The sequence below is a fragment of the Scyliorhinus canicula genome, chromosome 19 (genome assembly GCF_902713615.1).
Source record: "Scyliorhinus canicula chromosome 19, sScyCan1.1, whole genome shotgun sequence".
NCBI classification, from domain to species: Eukaryota; Metazoa; Chordata; class Chondrichthyes; order Carcharhiniformes; family Scyliorhinidae; genus Scyliorhinus; species Scyliorhinus canicula.
Window position 1 is genome coordinate 42831987 of NC_052164.1, and position 24690 is coordinate 42856676.

The 24690-nt window shown below is 43.6% G+C and overlaps 1 protein-coding gene across 3 annotated transcripts in view; it reads left to right on the forward strand.

The window, feature by feature from the left end:
• myo1d (myosin 1D) overlaps positions 1-24690 on the forward strand; it is a 711487-nt gene that overhangs the window by 295666 nt on the left and 391131 nt on the right. For 2 of the 3 annotated variants that reach the window (XM_038778976.1, XM_038778977.1), the window contains exon 16: positions 14145-14352. In XM_038778976.1, the coding sequence (XP_038634904.1) occupies positions 14145-14352 (208 nt within the window). Of the gene's footprint in view, positions 1-14144; positions 14353-18635; positions 18663-24690 lie in introns of those variants that run through there. The other variant, XM_038778978.1, reaches the window with a different exon arrangement.

Below are 24690 nucleotides of genomic sequence, written 5' to 3' on the forward strand. Positions count from 1 at the left end.
TCTGTCCATCGCCCCCCGCGAGGGCAGCAAAGGAAATTCCTCCACCTGTCGCCTAGCAAACGCCTTTACCTGCAGGTATCTGAACATGTTCCCTTGGGGGAGCCCAAATTTATCTTCCAATTCCCCCAGGCCCGCAAACCTCCCGCCAATAAACAGGTCCCTCAATTTACTGATGCCCACCCTATACCACCCCCTAAATCCCCCATCTGCCTTTCCCCAATTTAGCACTCTTCCTTTCCCCAATTTAGCACTCTTCCTTTCGGACCACTCTTGTCCTTGTCCATGAGTATTCTAAAACTTATGGAATTGTGATCGCTATTCCCAAAGTAATCACCGACTGAAACATCAACCACCTGGCCGGGATCATTCCCCATACCAGGTCCAGTATGGCCCCTTCCCGAGTTCGACTATTTACATACTGCTCTAAAACACTCTCCTGGATGCTCCTTACAAACACTGCTCCATCTACGCCTCCAACACTACACGAATCCCATTCAATGTTGGGGAAGTTAAAATCTCCCATCACAACCACCCTATTGTTCCTACATTTTTCTATAATCTGTCTGCATATTTGTATCTCTACTTCATGCTCACTTTTGGGAGGCCTGTAGTAAAGTCCCAACAATGTTACTGCATCTTTCCTATTTCTTAGCTCCACCCGTATTGCCTCAGTGCTCGAATCCTCTATCGTGCCCTCCTTAATCACAGCTGTGATATCATCTCTGACGAGTAATACAACTCCTCCACCCCTTCCCTCAACCAAGTAATACCAATAACATCATATTCCCAGGTACTGATCCAAGCCCTAAGTTCATCTGCCTTACCTGCTACACTTCTCGCATTAAAACAAATGCCCCACAGACCACCTGTCCATTTGCGTTCATCATCTCTTCCCTGTCGACTCTGCCCCTTAGTCACATGGAGTTTATTATCTCGTACCTTACCGGCTTTAGTTGCTGCTTCTTTACTGACCTCTATCTTCCTAATCTGGTTCCCATCCCCCTGCCACATTAGTTTAAAACCTCCCCAACTGTGTTAGCATGCCAAATGTTGAATGCCGTTGATTCTCATAAAATGTTGGAATTCTTCACAAGTAAAGCAGTCCCATTACATGAGACCAGACCTCGGGCAACCTGTGGGTGATGAATTCCTATCACAATTCTTCTACTGCCCCTGATGAGGTCAAGGACTTCCTTTCATGTATGTCCAACCACTTGGAATGAGCATCTATGATGAGCAAAAACAAGGACCCTATAAGTGGGCCTACAATATCGACATGTTGTTGTACCAACAGTTGACCTGGCCACTCCTAAGGGTTCATTATGGAATCTTAGTGTTTTTGGTCCATAAGAGGAAAGGCCTATCGTCTATGCCTCAAGGGCTTTAACCGGTGCCAAGCAAGCTCATTCTCAAAATCAAAAAAGAGGAACATGGAGTGATACATGGAGTAAACAAAATTCCAACAATACACCTACGGACAACGTTTCATGCTCATTACCGAACATAAACCACTGTTGGGGCTACACTGGGAGGATATAGCCATTCCCCTCATAGCTTGTTAACAGCCTACAAGTACACATTTCAACATAAGCCGAGCACCCATATTTCAAATTTCCATAAGATTCTGCAGATGACACGTTTTACTGCATTTGATATTGATCACATTGTTTGACCAGTTTGTCTATGTCGATATCTATCCTGGGCTACCAAGTGTAATTACATGCAAGCATTCCCGTAACAGCCTCCCCGAACAGGCGCCGGAATGTGGCGACTAGGGGCTTTTCACAGTAACTTCATTTGAAGCCTACTCGTGACAATAAGCAATTTTCATTCATCTTCATCCTTGTCATCCCAAGTTGGGCACAGTGTAGCTCCTGTAATAATAGCTTCCTCACGGGAGTTTGTATCATAGAATCATAGAATTTACAGTGTAGAAGGAGGCCATTTGGCCCATCAAGTCTGCACCCGCTCTTTGAAAGCGCACCCTACCCAAGCCCACACCTCCACCCTATATCCCATAAGCCAGTAGCCCCACCCAACACTGAGGGCAATTTTGGACACTTAAGGGCAATTTATCATGGCCAATCACCTAACCTGCACATCTTTGGACTGTGGGAGGAAACCGGATCACCCAGAGGAAACACACCCAGAGAGGGGGAAAACGTGCAGATTCCGCACAGGCAGTGAACCAAGCCGGGAATCGAACCTGGGGCCCTGGAGCTGTGAAGCAATTGTGCTAACCACCATGCTTCCGTGCTACCCGCATGATGTGTGGGAACAACCACCCTTGTTCCCCATAATAATATGCTGCCTTCACAACTTAGCTCGTCTTCTCTTATCTGAAATGGTTGTAACTGCTCAGACCTCTTATCATAATGCCAGCTGTGAAGGACCATGTGCTTGACTCAAGCTAATAAGGGTCCAAAGCTTGATCTGTCGCACCAACACTGGCAGTGTATCTAGAAAGTGTAAAGCAAGAACGATTTCCTGTGGTACTGGGGAGGTGGTATGCTGGGGAAGGCCCCTCAAAGGTTCACGTTTGAAATATGGGTGCTCGGCTTATGTTGAAATGTGTACTTGTAGGCTGTTAACAAGCTATGAGGGGAATGGCCATATCCTCCCAGTGTAGCCCCAACAGTGGTTTATGTTCGGTAATGAGCATGAAATGTCGTCCGTAGATGTATTGTTGGAATTTATTTTACTCCATGTATCACTCCATTTTCCTCTTTTTTGATTTTGAGAATGAGCTTGCTTGGCAAAAGCCCTTGAGGCATAGACGAGAGGCCTTTCCTCTTATGGACCAAAAACACTAAGATTCCATAAGGGGACATAGTGCAGGTAATAATTATCCCTTTTCAGGGGTCTAAGGGTACAAAGAGACTGCTTTCTGATGCTCCCTCCAATACCATCTCTGGTGCTCCTCGAGTAGTACAAGGGTACCAACATTGTAGAAAGATTGGGAATAAATCTGCCACAATAGTTCACCATTCCTCAAAAGGATTTCAATTCTGATGCATTTTTGGGGGCCAGTGCTTCCTTAATTGCTTTTATCTTCCCCTCCATAGGGTGCAGCCCTTTGGCGTCGACCCTTATGAGCTTGAAACCTGTTTTTCTCTTTTCAGCCTTCTTAAATCTTCTCGAAACTCCTTTGAGATTTTCTAGGTGCTCCTCCTTGGACCCTCCCATAATCAGTACATCATCTAGACAGACAAACATCTTGGGTAAATCCAGTAATAAACTTTCCATCATGCATTGTGAAATTGTGCATGCCGATGGGACTCCAAATGGTAGTCGGGTATACTGGTATGGGCTTTTGTTGGTATTTATAGTCAGAGATTTCCTGGATGTTTCATCTAACTCTAATTGTTGGTTCACATGGCTCATTTCAAGTTTAGTGTAAGTTGAGCCTCCTGTTAATGTGGCGTATAAATCTTCAATTCTTGGTGTTGGGTATCGGTCCAATTTGGCTGCCCTGATTCATCGTTAGTCTGTAGGCCCTCCATATCCTGATGGTTCCATCTGGCTTCACCACTGGCATGATTAGAACCGCCCACTCTGAAAACTGTACAGGTTTGATAATACCTCATTCTTATAGTCGCTCGAGTTCAAACTCAACCTTCTTCTGCAAGACATAGAGAACAGGTCGGGCTTTGAAAAACTTGGATGTGGCCTCAGGATCCACATAAATCTTTGTTTTTAGGCCTTGTATCTTTCTTAACTCTCCTTGGAAAACGTCTTGATTTTTTTTTTTTGAAATGTCAGGAATACCTCCATCTTTAACTTGGAAGATTTTTAACCAATTTAATCTAATTTGGAGACACCAATCCCGGTCCATCAGACTTGGTCCTTGCCCAACTCTTCCCTTCCTTCCCTCCCCCCCCCCCCCCCCCTCCCACCCCAACTACTGTTACAGGCAGCCAAGAGTTTCCTCAGTATATGTAGCTCACCAAGTCATTGGGCTGGACCCCACCTTGCAAATAACAAGATGTTTGTTCACCTAAAACTGTAGTGGGAGCCCCCCCACCCCTGTCCACCTCCATTCTAAGTGGCTGACCATTTACCATCAGCACAATCGTAATTCGATGCGTCTTGCCCACCTTTTTGTTGCTTAACCTCTATACTTCAGATTTGTTTTCAGGGTTATTTAAAATACTGAACTGGAGTCAAGGTGTTTTGTTTTTGATGGCTTCCTGAGGACTCTACTTAGTCTTGCATTTCCTCCCAATGTACCCCTTCCTATTGCAGGCATAACATGAAACTTTCCTGAATTTACATCTCTCCGAGGGATGATCTCCCCCACTGGTAGCAATCTTCATAGCTCCTGGTTAGCGGATAAATTCCCTATATTTCTGCACTCGCTTTTGCTCAGGGCCTCATTGGTCAGTACTCTCTGCACCTTCGTCCTTGGTGCCACAACTGCCTGCGGCTTCTCTCCAAACCTGATGGACCTCGCCTGCTTACCCGCTCTGCAGCTCCATCATCCCACTCTTTGCAATTTCCATGGCTTGGGCGACTCAATGACTTTTAAGGTAACCTCTGCTAACAATTTTTTTTGTATGGCCATGTCATTAACACCACAGACCAACCTGTCACTCAACATGTCATTGAGTGCAGACCCAAAACCGCATTGTTTAGCAGTTTGTTGTAGGCGCATCACGAGCACTGCAATTGTCTCCCTGACGCCCTTGTCATCAAATTGAACTTGTATTAGTGCATTATTATCAAGGACTTCGGATGATGATGTCCATAAGCGCCTCAAAAATTTTGGAGTTGAGGGCATCTGGGGAAGTTAGACTCCTTATCAGGTTATATGTGGGAGTCCCACAGGCGATTAATAGAATTACCTACTGCTTTTCTGCCCTGCCCACTGCCCCCCCCCTCCCCAAATTTCATTCCCATTTCAAAAAAAAAATTGGAGACATTTGACATATAGCGCTCATTGCACTGTTAGGTTTGACTGGTTCTTGTTTTCTAAAAAAGGGCTTTTTAGGGCAGCACGGTGGCCTAGTGGTTAGCACAACCGCCTCACGGCGCTGAGGTCCCAGGTTCGATCCCGGCTCTGGGTCACTGTCCGTGTGGAGTTTGCACATTCTCCCAGTATCTGCGTGGGCTCCGCCCCCACAACCCAAAAACGTGCAAGCTAGGTGGATTGGCCACGCTAAATTGCCCCTTAATTGGAAAAATGATTGGGTACACTAAATTTAAAAAAAAAGGGCTTTTTGACACAGAGTGCTGGACAAGTTTGCTTCCAAAGGATATGCTGTCACGTGAAGTCTTCTCTCCTGATTTTGATAGCAGTAGGAAGGCACTTTGATTGATCCTAGTCACCAATGTAGTGTCCTGATAAACAGGCGGCCACCAAGTTTATTGATGAATAGGATTAATAAACTAGTAACTATATGCAGCGAGCGAGATAAAAGGCTACCATGGTCCAAAACTCCAAATCCTAAGTAACTGAGAAACCGGTGCTCAGCCCCTTGGGTTTGCACGCTCCGGCCTGTTTGACCAATGAGATCCCATGTCCCTCCAAGAACTGGCCCCCTTTTCACGGGGAACGCTACCGCAATTGGGTAATGGTGGCATTTGAAATAAAGAGCACATTCCTCTTGTCTCTCAACCAAATTTATTTCCAATTAAAACCAAAATATTCATAAGGAAAATCTTTAGCCTACTTGTTTTTACATACATCTATTCAATCGATCAGTTCTCTCCCTTTAGATTTCAGTTTGTTTTTTATTCTGATTTGAAAGTCAGATAATCCTTCGGTCTTGATTCAGGCTCAGTGAGAATCCTTGCCCATCTAACCTTTCTGATGGTGATTAACACCCACCCTGTGCACCTATGAAAATTGAGCGAGCCTGCATATAGTTCTATACATTAACTCCAGTCCAACTTGTTTAACATGTAATCATCCATATTACTTCCTTGAATCCCAGGAACTAATTGTAACATTCTTACTGTGTAATCTGAAATACTGAATCAAAGCTCTTTTCAGATGTGTACAGCTAAACCACTTGTTACAAACACTAAATCACTGGGGAGCCCTGAAAGTTAATCTTGAATCTAGCTTGACAAATGCTTCTTGAGTGTGATGGAGCTGCACTCATCCAGGCAAGTGGAGAGTATTCCATCACACATCTGACGTGTGCCTTGTAAATAGTGGACAGACTTTGGGGAGACAGGAGGCGAGTTGCTTACTGCACCATTCCCAGCCTTTGACCTGCTGTTGTGGTCACAGTACTAAATGGCTAATCCAGTTAAATTTCCGGTCAATGGTTAACCCAACCCCCCCCCCCCCCCCCCCCCCCCCCCCCCCCGGGGATTCAGTGATGGTAATGCTGCTAACCACTCAAAAAGGTGGTTAGGTTCCCTCTTGTTGGAGATGATCATTGCTCGGCACTTGTCATTGTTCAGCACTTGTGTGGCATGAACGGTACTTGCCACTCACAAGCCAGAGCCTGAATATTATCCAGGTTTGTTGCATTTGGACATGGACTGCTTCAGTATTTGAGGAGTTCCAAACGGTACTGAACATTGTGAAATTATCAACGAACATCCACACTTATGATCTTATGCTGGAAGGAAGTTCATTGACGAAGCAGAATGAAGCTGATTTGGCCTGGGACATGAACCTGAGAAACTCCTGCGGTGATATCCTGGGACTGAGATGGCTGGACTCCAAAAACCACTAACATTTTCCTTTCTGTTTGGTATGACTTCAACTGGTTTTCCCCGATTCTCATTGATTTCAGGAGGTGAGTTACTCGCCACAGGATTCCTAGTGTGGCCTGCTCTGGTAGCCACCGTATTAATATGGCTAATCCAGTTCAGTTTGTGGTCATTGGTAACATCCAGGAGGTTGATTGTGGGGGATTCAGTGATGGTGATGCCATTGAATGTCAAGAGGCTATTCTTTGATTCTCTCTTATTGGAGATGGCACTTGTGTGGTGCGAATGTTACTTGCCATTTGTCAGCCCAAGTCAGGATATTGTCCACGTCTTGCTGCATTTGCATGTGGACTGCTTCAGTGTCTGAGGAGTCACAAATGTTGCTCAACATTGTGCAATCATCAGCTAACCTCCTCACATCTAACATTACGTTGGAAGGAATGTCATTAATGAAGCAGCTGGGGGCAGCACGGTGGCACAGTGGGTTAGCACTGCTGCCTAATGGCGCCAAGGTCCCAGGTTAGATCCGGCTCTGGGTCACTGTCCGTGTGGAGTTTGCACATTCTCCCTGTGTTTGCGTGGGTTTCGCCCCCACAACTCAAAGATGTGCAGGGTAGGTGGATTGGCCACGCTAAATTGCCCCTTAATTGGGAAAATTCAATTGGGTACTCTAAATTTTTTATTTTTTTCAATTAATGGAGCAGCTGAAGATTGCCAGGCCAAGGACACTATCCTGCAGTGATGTCCCAGAATTGAGATGACTGACCTCCAACCATCACAACCATCTTCCTTTGTGTTAAGTATGACTCGAATCAGTGGAGAGCATTCCTCTGGTTCCCACTGATGCAAGTTTTGCTAGGGCTCTTTGATGCACTCTTGGTGATGGACACTGAAGTCCCCCACCCAGAGTACATTGTGTGTCCTTACCACCCTCAGTGCTTCCTCTAAGTGGTGTTCAACATAGAGGAGTACTGATTCAACAGCTGAAGGTGGATGGTATGTGGTAATCAGCAGGAGGTTTCTTTTCCCATGTTTGCCCTGAAGCCATGAGACTTCATGAGGTCTGGAGTTGATGTTGAGGCCTCCCAGGACAATTTCTTCCCAACTGTATACCTCGGAACCACCGCTTCTGCTGGGATGGTGATAGTGGTGTCTGGGACGTTATCTGTAAGGTATGATTCTGTAAGTATGACTATGTCAGGCTGTTGCATGACGAGTCTGTGAGACTTTGCAAGGTCGATGAGGCTGGGTTTGCCATTGTCATTCCCAGTGTCTCGGTTAATTCAGGGTGATCCAACTGGTTTCTCTCCATTTTATTGATTTTGTAGCGGTTTGTACAGCTGGGTGGCTTACTAGGCCATTTCTGAGGCCATTTAAGAGTCAACCAGATTGCAGTGGATTGAGAGTCACATGTAGGCCAGACCAGGTGAGGACCTAAAGGTTAGTGAACCAGCTGGGTTTTTTGCAATGGTTTTATGGCCATTGTTAGACTTTTAATACCAGATATTATTGGATTCGGCGGGATTCGAACCCAGGATCCCAGAGTATTGTCTCGGGATCACCAGTCCAGTGGCAATACCACTATCTCACCACCTCCCCTGTTATTGCTGGGTTATTCATGAAGGCCCCACCTTCTCAAACTTGCCCCTCGCCTGAGGTGTGGTGATCCTCAGGTTAAATCACCATCAGTCAGGTCTCCCCCTCAAAGGGGAAATGAGCCTATGGACACTGGGACTATGGCTATTACCTTACCTTTTTTTTTAAGCTGTGTTTGTGCTGCAGATAGCACTGTTGATGACCCCTTCCATCATTTTGCTGATGATTGGGTGGTAATTGGTCAAGTTGGATTTGGTTTTGTTTGATTTTATTGTCACATGCACCGAAGTACAGTGAGAAGTATTTTTCTGCGACCAAGGGAACGTACACAGTATGTACATAGTAGACAAAAAGAATAATCAACAGAGTACATTGACAAATGGTACGTCGAGAAACAGTGATTGGTTACAATGCGGAACAGGAGGCCAATCAAAGCAAATACATGAGCAAGAGCAGCACAGTGCGTCGTGAATAGTGTTCTTACAGGTAACAGATCAGTGTGAGGGATGTAGTTGAGTCTTGCAACTGTGGGGAAGAAGCTATTCCTATGTCTGGATGTGCGGGTCTTCAGACTTCTATACCTCCTGCCTGATGGAAGGGTCTGGAAGAAGGCAATGCCTGGGTGGGAAGGGTCTCAGATAATGCTGTCTTTCTTACTGAGACAGTGGGAGGTATATACAGAATCAATGTCAGGGTGGCAAGCTTGCGGGATGTGTTGGGCTGAGTTCACCACACTCTGCAGTTTCTTGCGATCTTGGATCAAGCAGTTGCCATACCAAGCTGTGATGCAGCCGGATAGGATGCTCTCTTTGACACATCTGTAGATGTTTGTGAGAGTCATGCCGAATTTCTTTAGCGAAGCAGAGACGTTGTTGGGCTTTCTTGATTGTTGCATCAACGTGAGTGGATCAGGACAGACTGTTGGTGATGGTGACCCCCAGGAATCTAAAGCTATCGACCATCTCCACTTCGGAGCCATTGATGCAGACGGGAGTGTGAATCGTGCTTTGTTCCTGAAGCCGATGATCAGTTCCTTGGTCTTTCCGACATTTAGAGAGAGGTTGTTTTCGGTGCACCATGCAACCAAGTGATTTATCTCCCTTCTGTAGTCTGATTCGTCATTGGAGATACGGCCCACCACAGTCGTGTCATCCGCAAACTTATAGATTGAGTTGCAGTTAAATCTTGCCACACAGTCGTGTGTATAGAGAGTACAGTAGAGGACTGAGCACACATCCTTGCGGGGCCCCAGTGTTGAGGACTATTGTGTAGGAGGTGCTGTTGCCTACCCTGACAGATTGCGGCCTGTTGGTGAGGAAATCAAGTATCCAGCTGCACAGGGAGGGGTCAAATCCAAGATTGCAGAGAGTGGTTATTAGTCTTGTCGGGATAATGGTGTTGAAAGCGGAGCTGTAGATTTGTCCTGTGTTTTGTGGACAGGACATACCCAGGTAGATGCTAGTGTTGCAGCCATACCAGAACAGTTTGGCTAAGGGTGTAGCTACCTCTGGAGCACAAGTCTTCCGTACTACTGTCGAGATGTTGTCAGAGCCCATGGCCTTTGCAGTATCCAGTGGCTTCAGCCCTTTTTTTGTGGAGTGAATCAAATTGGCTGAAGACTACCATTTGTGAAGCTGGGAACTTCAGAAGGAAGCCAAGAGGGATTATCCACTCAGCACTTCTCGCTGAAGATTGTTGCAAATGCTTCAGCCCTGTATTTTGCAATACCTAACCACATGGTAAACAGTAAAAACTTACTAGATTGCAGGAGTTAAATAACTCCCGTCGTTGTTAACAGCATCAACAACTGATTGAAGACACCAGAAGTCTCCATCAGCTTTCCCGCTGTTCACAATTATGGGAGGCAGCTGAAAAGTGGAGACTAGACAGGTTCAATCAGCTGTTATTGTGCTGTTAGCAACTGCAGGGGTTATTTCATTCCTACAATCGGGTTTACTTCATTAGCACAATGGCTTCCTTTATGTGCAACAGAATCTGTATTCACTTTTATTTCTATTTGTGGACAACCATCAAAGTGAAACATAGCATTGCTGTTTCATCTTCATTTGCTCAAATGCAAAGGTTTATTTAGCACCCAGAATACCATGCTGCATTTTAGAACATTTGTTATTCAGGATAGTAAGTCTGTGCATGTGTGTGAGTGTAGTGTGTGCCTGTGTATTATAAATATATATATTTTAATATATACACACACACACAGAGATGTACATTTGAAACACCTGGTGATCACTCACTCTTGCTAAAATATGTGCTCCAAAAATGCAGGTTCATTTAAGGTGACAAATTCACTGATGCAGCCTGCTAATTATTATGGGATGCTTCACTATCAAAAAATAATGAAGCAGATGGTGCTCTGCGTCACCACTACACAGACTGCTGGGATGCATTCATAATGCAGCGTGGATTAATTGTCCGTTGTTGTAATTAGAATGGCCTGCATAAGTCAGCAAGCAGCACAGGTTAATTCCTCAAGGTACAAATTAGGCTTCATTTTCGAGTGTTTTGACTGTCTTTGAGTTTAAGTAAAAAGCCTGCTGTTTTTTAAGAACGCTGAAGTGATTTGTGGGTTTGTTCCGCCTTTATTTTCTCTCCTTATGTCCTGAAGACATTTTCAGTGGCTGCAGTTACACCACCCTCAATACCTTGCCAAAGTTTGCCATGTGTAAGCTGAGACTGCGTATGTTGGCAGCTTATTTGACAGCTTGAGTCTGCTTTTGCTCTTGTCCAACACACTCTTATTGCCTAATTCATGCCTCCCAGCATGACAGTGAGTGTAGGAGAGTGTTAGGCTGTCATTTTTTTATTTCTCATTTACCAGATGTTTCCAAACACACACCTGCACCATCTTAAGACTACTACCTCGGTCACATTGTTCAATTCTGCCTCATTTCTATCCATGCCTTTGTCATTTCTAGACTATTTCACTGCAATCCTAGCCAACTTCCCATATTCTGGCCTCCCCAAACTTGAGGTCACCCAAAACTCTGCTGTCCATGTCTTTAACTGCACAAAGTTCCATCACCCCTGTCTTCACTCTCACTCATTGCAACACTCGATGTTTTAAAATTCTCATTCTTTTTTTCACATCTCTCCATGGCCTGATCTTTCCCACTCCCTTCACTCTCCTCCAGTCCACAACCCACTGAGTTTTCAGCACTGCTATACTGCCAAAATAGCTTTTTCTCCAAGTCATAAATTACATCTTATGTGGCTGTTCCAAGAGTAAACTTTCCCTTCTTGACCTGTCAGCAGTCTTTAACATGGATGACCACACTATATCCTCTTTCATAAGACATAGGAGCAGAATTAGACCACTCGGCCCATCGAGTCTGCTCCGCCATTCAATCATGGCTGATATTTTCTCATCCCCATTCTCCTGCTTTCTCCCCATAACCTCTGATCCCCTTATTAATCAAGAACCTATCTATCTCTGTCTTAAAGACACTGTGGTTTGTCCTCCACAGCCTTCTGCGGCAAAGAGTTCCACAGATTCACCACCCTCTGGCTGAAGGAATTCCTCCTCGTCTCTGTTTTAAAGGATCGTCCCTTTAGTCTGAGATGGTGTCCTCTGGGGACTAGTTTCTCCTACAAGTGGAAACATTCTCTCCACATCCACTCTATCCAGACCTCGCAGGATTCTGTAAGTTTCAATCAGATCTCCCCCCCCCCCCCCCCCCCCCCCCCCTCAACTCCAACGAGTAAGACCCAGAGTTCTCAACGGTTCCTCGTATGACAAGTTCTTCATTCTTGTGAACCTCCTCAGGACCCTTTCCAAGGCCAGCATATCTTTCCTTAGATACGGAGCCCAAAACTGCTCACAATATTCCAAATGGGGTCTGACCAGCGCCTTTTACAGCCTCAGAAGTACCTCCCTGGTCTTGAATTCTAGTCCTCTTGACAAGAATGACAACATTGCATTTGCCTTTTTAACTGCCGACTGAACCTGTAGGTTAACATTAAGAGAATCGTGAACAAAGATTACCAAGTCCCTTTGTGCTTTTGATTTCCTAAGCATTTCCCCATTTAGAAAATAGCCGATGCCTAAATTCGTCCTTCCAAAGTGCATAACCACACACTTTTCCGCATTGTATTGCATTTGCCACTTCATTGCCCAATCTCCTAGCTTGTCCAAATCCTTCTGCAGCCTCCTTGCTTCCTCAATACTACCTGTCCCTCTAAGATCTTTGTATCAGCTGCAAACTTAGCAACAATGCCTTCAGTTCCTTCTTTCAGATCATTAATGCTGCTCAACTAGATGGCCAACAGACAGCTTGGAGAGATCTACATTAGGTTGATGAGTGTTTGTGATTTGCCTGGAGGCACTGATATAATTACTTTCTGTTCTGAGCAGCCATGAGGGTTAGGATTGTAAAACATTTAAATGTATTTTCCTCTGTCATTCAATTGCGTAGGGCATCTCTCACCTGCTTCCATTCTTATCTATTTAACCACGCCAGAGAAACACTTATGGTGGCTTCTCTTCCTACTCTCACACCATTACTTTTCGTATTTCCCAAGGATCGAGCCTTGGTCCTCTCCTAGTCCTCATCTAAATGCTGTCTTTCCAGGGCATCAAAGTACAGTGTTAGCTTTCACCTGTGCATTGATAACACGCAGCTCTACTTCATGGCGTGACATCCTCATTATGACAGACAATATGGATATTGTATGGTAAATGAAGGGTTAACAATTCTATGTAAATGCATCTAACCACCAGATGGTGATCAAGAGCAGTGACGTAGGGCAGCACGGTGGTGCAATGGTTAGCACTGCTGCCTCACAGCGACGAGGTCCCAGGTTCGATCCGGGCTGTGTGGAGTTCGCACATTCTCCCCGTATTTGCGTGGGTTTCAACCCCACAACCCAAAGATGTGCAGGGTAGGCGGATTGGCCACGCTAAATTGCCCCTTAATTGGAAAATATTGGGTACTTTAAATTAAAAAAAAAAAGAGCAGTCACATAGATCATGATGTGGAGATACCGGCGTTGGACTGGGGTGAGCACAGTAAGAAGTCTCGCAACACCAGGTTAAAGTCCAACAGGTTTGTTTCAAATGCTAGCTTTCGGAGCACTGCTCCTTCCTCGGGTGAATGATGAAGTATGTTCCAGAAACATATATACAGACAAAGTCAGAGATGCAAGACAATGCTTTGAATGCGAGCACTTGCAGGTAATTAAGTCTTTACAGATCCAGAGGTAGGGGTAACCCCAGGTTAAAGAGGTGTGAATTGTCTCAAGCCAGTACAATTGGTAGGATTTTGCCAGCCCAGGCCAGATGGTGGGGGATGAATGTAATACGACATGAATCCCAGGTCCGAGTTGAGGTCCTTAAGGCCCCTTCCAGTCGGGGAACACTTCAGGGCATTCAGCCTCTGATCTCCGGGTAAGCATTCTCTGAGGAGGCCTTCAGGACGCGTGACAACGCAAAATCACCGAGCAGAAACTTAAAGCCAAGTTCCGCACACATGAGTACGGCCTCAACTGGGACCTTGGAGTAGTTAACAAGGGTTTATTGATGAAAGACAAAGGCTTCCAGTAGTTAACAAGAGTTATTGATGAAAGGCAAAGACATAAGTAACTGATACAAAACTCAATGTAACAGGCCTAATCACTTCGGCTCCGGGTTCCACGCTGTCCAGGATCCTGCTCCCAGGGCCTCCTGCAACCTCCCTATTGGCCAGGTTTCATGTGATGCTGCACAATTGGCCCTGAGCCGGTCACGTGATCCATCAAGCCCCCCCCCCCCCCGCCTTAAATGAGCCTTGCTGCCACAGAATTGAGGTTAATTTGTTTCTGAGCTGTTTTCACATCCTTGTAAGAGACAGTCCTAAGTGTTCCCTTTCTTACCTCCTTTCCAGATACAAGATGATCTCCGAGTTTACGTGGCCAAACCATGACATGCGATCTGACCAAGAAGCTGTGAAGAAGTTGGTGGAGTGCTGCGGGTTTCAGCACGACGTGGCTTACGGGAAGACCAAACTCTTCATTAGGACTCCAAGAACATTGTTCCATTTGGAGGATCGGCGAACGCAGATGATTGAAAGGATCGTGCTCTTCCTACAGAAGGTATGGAGTAAGAGATGTTAGACTGTGGAACAGCTCTGCCACTATCAAAATTAGGAATGGTAAAAATTACATTTGATGTCATGAAACTCAAAAATCTAAATATTGTTATTGAAAATTACTTTATAGAGTAACTATCCCTTCAAGATCCATGGCAAAGCAGCTGTAGCTTTAAATCTTTTAAAGATTAACTACATGTAACAAATATACAGCATTTCAGAAAATCTTCACATTTTGTTGTGAATTGAAATAGAATACACTTGTAAAGTACGGAGTGATTTCTACAATCTCTGTCTCATTTAAAAACGAAAGGATAAAATGCTAAGAATTAAATCTGACATGATACAGTCAATTTGTACATTCGATACAGCCAGTTTGTACAGTTAAGCTGGCAATGCAGAGGGACTAGGAAGTCAAGTGAGCACTGTGATTGTCAAGCATATGAAATGAACATATGAGATAGTTGAGCCTGTTGTAAACACTATTATCATGGATCTCCTTATCAAATGTTTTTCTCTGATTCAAGTGTAGGAGATTCAAATTTGATGGTACGAATCTCTCCGATGTTGTTTCTGGTTATTGCAGCCTTATCTTCTCCAAATAGCATCCTCTATTATTCAAGGTTTGCTAAACCATGACTTCTGCCATGATTTTATTATGAGCAGAGCAAGGAGCCAGGTCCCAAGTCGAGCTCAGCCGGAACCAAAATTGATTGTTACCATTATTCCAAATCAGATATGCTTAGCCGCAACCCTTCTATCCCCTACAGGCCTATAATCACAGGAGTTTGGTGCTTCAATTGACCACCCTGCTCTTTGTAATTTGCAGTTTTACATGGCAGCGTGCAGATTATCTTTCTTGTAATTGTTCACCTGTAATATCAACCTCCGTTGTGATTCTGGACTTCCATCGTTACACACACTGATGTTACACGTGAAATACTCATCATAACCTCCAACTCATTCTGAGGTACTACTGACCATTGTCCTCGAACAATGAGAAGAATATATAGCAAGTTTGTTGTAACTGTTGCACAAAATAACGAAGGGCTAGGGGCTGATTTACAGATGTCCTGGGAGGTCTATTCTTTAAACTTTTACATGCAGTCTATCGATTTGCACTTTAAAGCTGTGAAACCGAGCGATTACAGCATGAGGATGATCTTCACAGCAAAGCTCAGGTCAAAACTAACGATGGGCCCGGTCTAATTCTGGAGGGAATGGAAGTACGTTCTCACCCTCCATTTTGTGGAACAAGGCCGAAAAATACTGAGTAGAGGTGTGATGTACGACCCCTCACGGTAAACCCAGAACATGAACATTCCTTCTGGATCTGTTCTCTAGAAGTTAATGTCCTGTTCTTCTTGATCACAGTGACAAGGACGGACTCCAAGGAAGTGATCCTATTACTATGATCAGACAATACAGTCTCCATTTCCTTGATTGTTGCTCCTTGTGCTTTGACAGTCTGACTGGTGATCTCAGGAACCGAACGAATAGGGGCCAAAGCCCCTTCGATCTTTTAAGATCCGTAGTCAAGCTTTGTTGGTATTTTTCAAGTTTAACCACCAAAGTTTTGCTCAGTGTTTCGGTCATTAACGGAGTGGTTGGCAAAGACGCCCTCATCACCATCCTGCCTCCAATTGAACCGTGGGAGACTTCGGAGTCTGTTGTCAAAATGCAGACCGATTTCTTTTCTCATTTTGCCTCTCTTGAGCATCCCAAAGATGATGGAACTTTGTACTGATAAGTTACTAAATTTTTTGGTAAGTTTAAAGACCCGTGGCACCGGCAAAAAGTCAGGTTTCCAAAGGGAGCCACCGGAAGTCAGAGGCCTCCAGATTACTGACATCGCCAAATACTTTTTAAATGCTTCAAAATTGATGCTGAATTTAATGTTGTCCATTGTTCCCTCAAATTGCCAATTACAGTTTATGTGGCTCCAAAGACTTGGCTAACCCAGTAATACGCTAACAATGTTTATGTCTACAGAATTAAATGATTCTTTTTCACACTGTGCACTATTACAAAGGGATACAGAGCAGATCTAATTACAAAAAGAGTTTGAAAATTCAACATGGGCTTCTCTTCGCAATAATGTTCATCTTGATATACTCTGGACCAGCTCAGTTTAATTTAGCAATTCTATTACACCATTGTGTGTTGACCGTGAGGTTACATTCAGATTAAGGAAGAGATAATTCCACAACCACTATCCAGGCTGGTTAGGAAAGTCATGACTAATATTTAGTATTAGCTGGCTTGTTAGTTTTTATTCAACAGTCCCACCTACCGGTTGTGCTAACTGAGAAGCATGTCTGGCGCTCTTATCTTTGCAATCTCTTCACCTGTAATATCAGCCTCCATTGTGTTTCTGGACTTCCATCGTTACACACACTGATGTTACACATGAAATACCCATCATAACGTCCAACTCACTCTGAGGCACTGCTGACCATTGTCCTCGAACAGCGAGAAGAATATATAGCAAGTTTGCTGTAACTGTTGCAGAACGAATGAAACAGAAAGCATTTGGAAGAAAAATAGTTAAGGGGAGAAGTAAGGGAGGGCAGAATGGGACTTCAGTGAAGAAGGTGAGACAGGTAGAGAAACTAAAATGAAAGAGAAAACTTATAACTGACCATCTGCTTAGTTAGCAGGGCATGAAAGATGGAGTTATTTTGTCAGGCTGATTAAATTAGGCAGATTTGATCAAATTTGTTGTTGGAGGTAATAATTGGCATGCAAGCAGACTCTAATAGCCTAACCATTATTTTGTCTGTTGTGACAATGCAAGTACTTTCACTGAACAAGGATTCTTCCTGTAATAAAACATAATATGCACTCGTGCTTTTCACCCATTCTTCCCAGTATCTCTTAACTATGGAACATCAATCTTCACATCTGGTGAAGATTCTAAGTTTTTAAAGCTTTGTGTATTAAATTACTGCTGCTTGGTTTGCCTGCCTTCCCCATACTCCAGGCAACTTTGGTATGTCCTTCAGTATTGAACATGGACCTTCTTTGCTGCAGAAATGGTCGGATGAGGGACAAATATATTTTTTACACATCACCCCTGAAGTTAGAGTTTCAACTAGTTATAGGGGGGGATTATGAGCCCCCCTAGCCGTCCGCGGGATCAACTGCATGGGACAAAAATCTCTCGCTGGAAAAATCAGGTTTCCCAATTTTCGCCTCCCCCCACTGGCGATGTCACGAGGTTCATACCCAAAGGGCGTGAGCTTCATTTTAATAGATTTACATCAAATTAAAATTAACGGGCCCCCCGCCACACGATCCCCTCACTAAAAATTCATATCTCGTCAATATGACGTCACGCCAGCAAGACTTACAAGCGGTTTGGTCAGACATAAGGCAGTCGACAGATCCTTCAAGGGGAACAGAAGCAAGTATAGGCATGGGGTTGGGGGAGGGGGGAGACCATGCCCAGGCACTGCCCCTGGCACAGCCTGTGTCAGGGAGCAGCAGTGCAAGAGGCAGGCCTTACTGGCAACCCCATTGGGGGGAGGAGGGTGTGCAGCTATACTTCGGCGATTGTCGGTGGGAGAATTGTCAGGGTTGGAGGGGAGCTCCTGAAAGTTCAATGATGGGGTCTGGAGGCTATTTAGCTGCAGTTCTGATCGGCGTGCTCTTTAAAGATGGGGCCCCGATCTCTGCAGAGCTGTTTGCTGGCCCTATATGACCCTGCCCTGTCAGAGTGATGGTGTAAACCACACCCTTTTTTCTCTCGAAGAGGCACAATATTTGGCGAGAAACTTGGTCTGAGCAACTGGACAGTTACATGCCAGTTTTCAGTCTGAGCCTGACATTTTGCCAAATTCTTTTTAGAGCTTCTCCAATTCTTTGGCCTGGATTATCTTGCTGTATCATGCCAGCATATCTACCATGTTCAATATTGTGTTGAACTGAACATTCTGTGCAGTTACACTTATCAGCATGTTTGCGTGATGAATGCAAAAAGAGATGGGAGCCCCAGGCTTTAAAAGAATTGAGAGGGCGTTCGATAAATAAAGAGCTTATTTCTTCTGTGGACAGTATCAATAATAAACCTGCACTGTTATTTCATTTTTCATTCATTTCATTTTTCATTTAAAGTATTTAAACTATCAAGACATTTCTAGAGCATAAGAGTTTAACCTTCTTGGTAAATTATGATATTAACGCTCACCAAAAGCTTGAGACACTAGTTTATATTTTATTCCTTTACGGGATGTGGGTATCACTGGCAAGGCCAACATTTTCTGCCTATCCTTCATTGCCCTTTAGAAGCTGCTGTAGCCCATGTGGTGGAGGTACACTCAGTGATGCTCGGAAGGGTGTACCAAGATTTTGACCCAGCGATATTGAAAGAATGATGGCATTGTTTCAAGTCAAGATGACATGTGGCTTGGAGGAGAACTTTTAGATTGGGGTGTTCCAATGCTTCTGCTGAACTTGCTCCTCTTAAGTGGTAGAGATGGTAAGTTTGGAGGTGTTGTCGAAGGTATTACGATCCCAGACCAGACCTCAGCAGTGGCTTGGATAGGGGACTGAAAACCCAATATTTTAGTTTATTTAGTAAAACTGTGGAAAGAATACTTTGCTCCAGAAGTGATTGCACGAAGAAATAGAGATTTGGCATTTTGAAACAAAACTTTATTACTAAGACTATTAAATTATTTAATGTCACACCTGAAAATAGCTTACAATTACCCCTTAGTACACAGTGGTTAACACTGCTGCCTCACAGCACTGAGGACCTGGGTCACTGTCCGTGTGGAGTTTGCATATTCTCCCCATGTTTGTGTGGGTCTCACCCCCACAACCCAAATGATGTGCCAGTTAGGTAGATTGGGCAGCTAAATTCCCCCTTAGTTGGAAAAATAAATTGGGTACTCTAAATTTATTTGAAAAAAAGAAAACAAACAGAATAATGCACACGCATAAAAATAACTATATTCCCAATTAAACAACAAGAAAGAAAAAACATACAGCTCTCAATCCATTCTACATCCTAATGGCACAGAGTAATACTTGCTTTCCTGAACAAATTTAGCTCCTGTTTGAAACCCTGCAGACTCTGGCTGGATGTCTTCAAAAAGCTGTTTCAGCTGGCTTGTTTCCGCTTCTTCCTTGTCCTCGGCCAAGTCTGTTTGGCATTAAGTACTACTAATCCTTTTTAACTTTCTTACTGTGAGAGCAAAAGACTTTGTGATCTGAAGGGTAGCCAGGTCAAAAACTCAACTCAGGTTTTCTCAAAATATCTGAATGCCTTGGCTCCACGCAATAATGACATCACCTCCCCAAGCTGAAAACCAATTCATTCTCCAGGGACTCCTCCCTAGTCAAGCAACAGTGCAGTAACACAGGCTTATATTCAGTTTCACCTCTGCAACCTAAAAGCTTTCTGATCTTGCAAAACAAGATTTTATTTTTTAAAAACATGACTACTGCAGTTAAACACATTCTAACCCAGGCGTTTAGCCCTTAAATTACCAAATGTTTATAATCCAATAAATCTAAACTCCTGCATTCATTACAAAGGTGAGTTGCTGCAGTGCATCTTGTCTATAGTACATCAGTATTTAGGTTGGTGGATGGGGTGGAAATAAAGTGGGCTGCTTTATCCTGGATGATGAGCTTCTTACCCGTTGTTGGTGCTGCAGTGTAACTATGATTTTAAAGGTTTGGTGATGCAGAGTGCTAAACGTGATAGTACCAAAACCAGTCATGGAGATCACAATGATTTGCTAACCTGTGCCTTTTGATTGCAATACAGGCAGCACTTTATCATCTAAGCTGGGATCCAGTTGCTTGCTCTTAAAAAGGAGATGCATTGCTGCTGGATCAGGTGCAAGGAGCCCTTTTTAATTTTAACCTGATCTGGGAAACAATGGAGACTAGCAGGATGTTGAAGAGAGTGAACGCCAGAGATTTCAGGTGCTTCAGTGGAGGCTTTGAAGAGGTAGAAAGGAGGGGAGATGCCCATACCTACAAGGGGCCAGGATGCTCTCCGGGCACCTGCTCAGGTGGCAGTGGAAGCAGATAGCGGAGGAGATCAATGTCTGAAGTCAAGACTCGAGGACTGAGTTGTAGTGCCAGAAGAAATTCAATGACTCCACATGAGTGGTCAAGGTGAAAAAATGCATTTGCGAGTGCCTTTTCCTGCTGCATACACCGCTTGCCTGAGACGCTGCTCAATTCACCAAATCCCATCATTCAGCTACAACAAGCTCTCAGAATTAGGACCCATAATCTTTCATCCATTGGCTAAGTAGCAAGCCCATCACACAGCATAGTTCAAAATCTCAGCTTGCAAACACTGCCATACGTCAGCTGCACAGTTTGCACAACACCGACACATTTCCCACTCACTCCCAGGACAAGTGGCGTAACCGGAGCCAACAGGAGCTAATCAGAAGAGGATCAGGCACAGTGCGTATCTCACATTGATGGTGGAGATGGTGCTTGCCGTAGATAAGCTATGGCAAAGGGAGGGGGTGAAACTATTGAAATATGATGGTATATTGAAACCTAATCCTCGCCCTCACATTCTACCTCCCCCTCATCTCACACACACACACACTTTTGTGATTTGCAAGCTGCTCAGTGGCATGGAGAGAGTAAATTGGGTACTAAAGTACTTCTTCACGACAGCCCAGGCAAGAAGAGATTATCTCGGTTACCTCCTCACTTAATCCTCCTCCTCCTATGCCTGAGTTAATCGCCTTATACCTCCCTTCGTAGTAAGAGATGTCCCTCAAGAGAGTGAGATTCAGCAGCATGCAAGAGACCACCTGGAATCCTGACACAAACTCTGCTGAGTACTACAGGGCTCCTCCAGAGTGGTCCAAGGAGAGTTTAGCACACTAGTGGTCTGCTCCATTGCATCTTGTGTGGTTGCATGAAATGAAAATCGCTTATTGTCACAAGTAGGCTTCAAATTAAGTTACTGTAAAAAAAACCCTAGTCTCCACATTCCGGCGCCTGTTCGGGGAGGCTGGTACAGGCTGAACGTTTAATCCTAATTCTCACATGCTGATAGTTGGTAAGGATAATCTTATAATGTTGCCAAGAAAGACTGTTTAAAGATAAAATATAACAAAACGGGATAGAATATTGCACACACTATATGTAGTACTTTAATTGCCAAGGTATCATAGAATCATTGAATCCCTACAGTGCAGAAGGAGGTCATTCGGCCCATTAAGTCTGCACCAACTCTCTGAAATAGCATTCCACTCAAGCCCTCTCCCCCTCACAATAACCCATGCATTTTTGGACACTTAAGGGGCAATTTCGCATGGCCAATCCACCGAACCTGTCCACCTTTCGACTGTGGGAGGAAACCAGAGCACCTGGAGGAAGCCCATGCAGACACGGGGAGAACACCGCACAGTCACCCAAGGCCGGAATTGAACCTGGGCCCCTGATAATGTGAGGCAGCAGTGTTAAACATTGTGCCACCTTGTCACCCTGCTACTGTCCAATGTTTTACTGTCATGCCGCCCACATTCATAACTTTCAAGAGTCCAATTCTATCCCCAAAAGAAAAATTATAAAACTTCCTGCGCTTGAAACCCCATCACTATGAACTATGAGTTTCAAGTGCCTACGGTCACCTAAAACAGGGAACCTCCAGGCACACTCCTGCATTTTTAGTTTGACCAACGCTTTATTTGCTCTCATTATGCCTTCCACTTTGGGATCATTCATTTTTGTACTCGACCCTAAGACAACAAAACTCACGTCCGGTCTAGTCTGTCTACCTAACCAATTCAGTTGTCCAATTAAACTTCGCAGTTGCTCTTTTTCCATCTTTAAAACCATTGCGTCTTTTTGAGAAACCCGGCCACGGCTAATTGCTATTGGGCTGATGCTTTCCAAATAAGATTGCTGACGTAAAGTTGCCCCTAACTTAGTCTGTCCGATTTCCAGTCCAATATATTTGAATGCACCGGAAGCCTGACTTCTTTCCTCAAACCAAAGATTACAATAGCTTCAAAATCACTAGTCCCCTCCACAAAAAAATCATCGATATGCATCATAAAGATTTCCTTTATAGTGCCAGTAAAACATTGCCGTATCTGCTTTCAACTGGCAACAGCCTAACTTTAACAAAACAGACCTTACCGAAAAATACAAGACTCTAGAAGAACACATCACTTCTGATGAATTGGAACAGGCCATTTTTCCAAAAGGACAACTGCCAAAAGTTGGTACAAAAGTGACATACTTGCCTGAAGGGTCTAGTCAATGGACGGATGCAATTGTTAATAGTAGAGCAGGGAAGGCCACTGGAAAGTATAAACATTGGTTGAATGTACAGCATTCAGGGGAAGGAGTCAAGACAACGGATTCAGAACACTAAGTTCAAAAATGGAGGGCACAGAAACGCAGTGCCAGTTCAGATAGTACATCGGACAGTGAACAGGTCCGCAGGAAAAGGTCGAGGACTATTGACAGGACATCCCACAGCAGAAGGGAAAGATCTAGCAGTGCAGAACGAGATACCAGGCGGGAGAGGGGACATAGTTTATCAATGTCTTGGAACATGAGTAAGACTACGAATACTAATAGGAGTAGAAGCCCACATTCACATGAGATTTTGGTGGCTTCCAATAAATTAGATGAAAAAGTTATCAAAGATGCCAAACAGCAAGAACTGCATAGTTGGAGTGAATTTGGGGTATACACGGAAGTACCGGATAGGGGATAAAGATCTCTATCCCACAGATGGATTTGCATGGAAAAGGTTCTTCCGGATGGAACTTACAAGGCAAAGGCCAGGTTTGTGGCGAGGGGATTTGAAGAAAACTTAGATGATCAGGATTTAAGGGTAGATTCACCTACGGCAGGAAAGGTTATTTTAAAACGCCAATACCTTGGTTTAAACAAGCTTCAAAAGAACATGGCATCCATGAAAAAGAAAAATGAAATAAACAAAAGACAGTTAAAGTTCTGAGCAAGAAATTACTAAAAAATTGTAAAAAAAAAAAGACAAAAACATTAAGTGGTATTAAAATAATAATAATGATAAATATGATAAGAGTAAGAACATTTCTATATTAGAATATTGAAATATTTGTGGATTGTCTCATACGAAAACAGCAAGTAAAGTTTCAAAACATATAATAGAGAACTGAAATGTTATACAACACAAACTAATTTGAATGGAAGCTTTTTCTGTAATACTTCGATCATTTTAATTACTGTACAATAAAGTAAAGGTACCTATCAAATGCAAAATACCATTTGAGCTCACCTCAAGGTAATTAGAATAAAGTTAGTGAGACCCTTGTGCTTCATGCCTGCTGCAAAGAGATTTTATATTAGGTTCCAATTTAGTCAGCTTCAGTCTCAAATCTCCTCGTTTCGTGATATCCAGTCGATTTCTTTTCTTCAGTAGCAAATCATTTACAGCACTAAAACCACATTCAGCTAAATATGAAGATGGAAACGGTAACAACAGTTTTCTTGCAAACCTGGTTGAATTTGGGTATTTAGTTTCTGTCTCATCACAAAGCCATGCCATCGCTCCTTTTATGTTGAATAAAGTTTTAACTGACTCATCATTTTGTATTTCCGAGAGTTCTTCTTGGTACTGCATTGAAACATCAGATAGATCCACTAGCACTGGCTGCATCACCCATGTTGGAAAAAAATCTGTTTTAAATCAGAAAATCTTTCTTTCAAATCAGAGGCCAATATTTTCAGATGATCCACAATGACAAGTACAGCAGCATCAGTCGGCTCACATTTCTTTAGCCAATGAAACTGGTCAAAACTTTTGTCAGAAATATGTTTTTGGCATAACTCGATAATTGAAATAAAGCCAAATATCTTTGCCTTTGCATCAACAAGAGTTTTATTTGTTCCTTGAAGTTGTTTATTCAACACATTCAGTTTTTCAAAAATATCTGCTAAATAACTCACAAACGCTTTTCCATCAACGGTTAGCAGGTGCTTCATTTCAGGCTTGTAACTTAAAAAGTCACTAAGCTCATCAAATAGTTCCATGAATCTTTTCAAACAATTCCCCTTCGAAAGCCACCGTACCTCAGTGTGAAGTAAAAGTCTCAAATGGTCTGCATTGTTATCTTCAAAAAATTGCTTGAAAAGACGCTCACATTTGGCATTAGCTTTGATAGCATTGATAGATTTTATAACTGATTTCAGTACCTCATTAAGTACAGGAGAAATATTTTTCGACACTAAGTTCTCTCTATGAATAACACAGTGCACAAGAAGCATTTCTGGATTCTCATCTTTCATCAATTTTAAGCAGCCATTTTTCTTGCCCATCATAACAGGAGCACCATCAGCTGCACAAGATGTTATG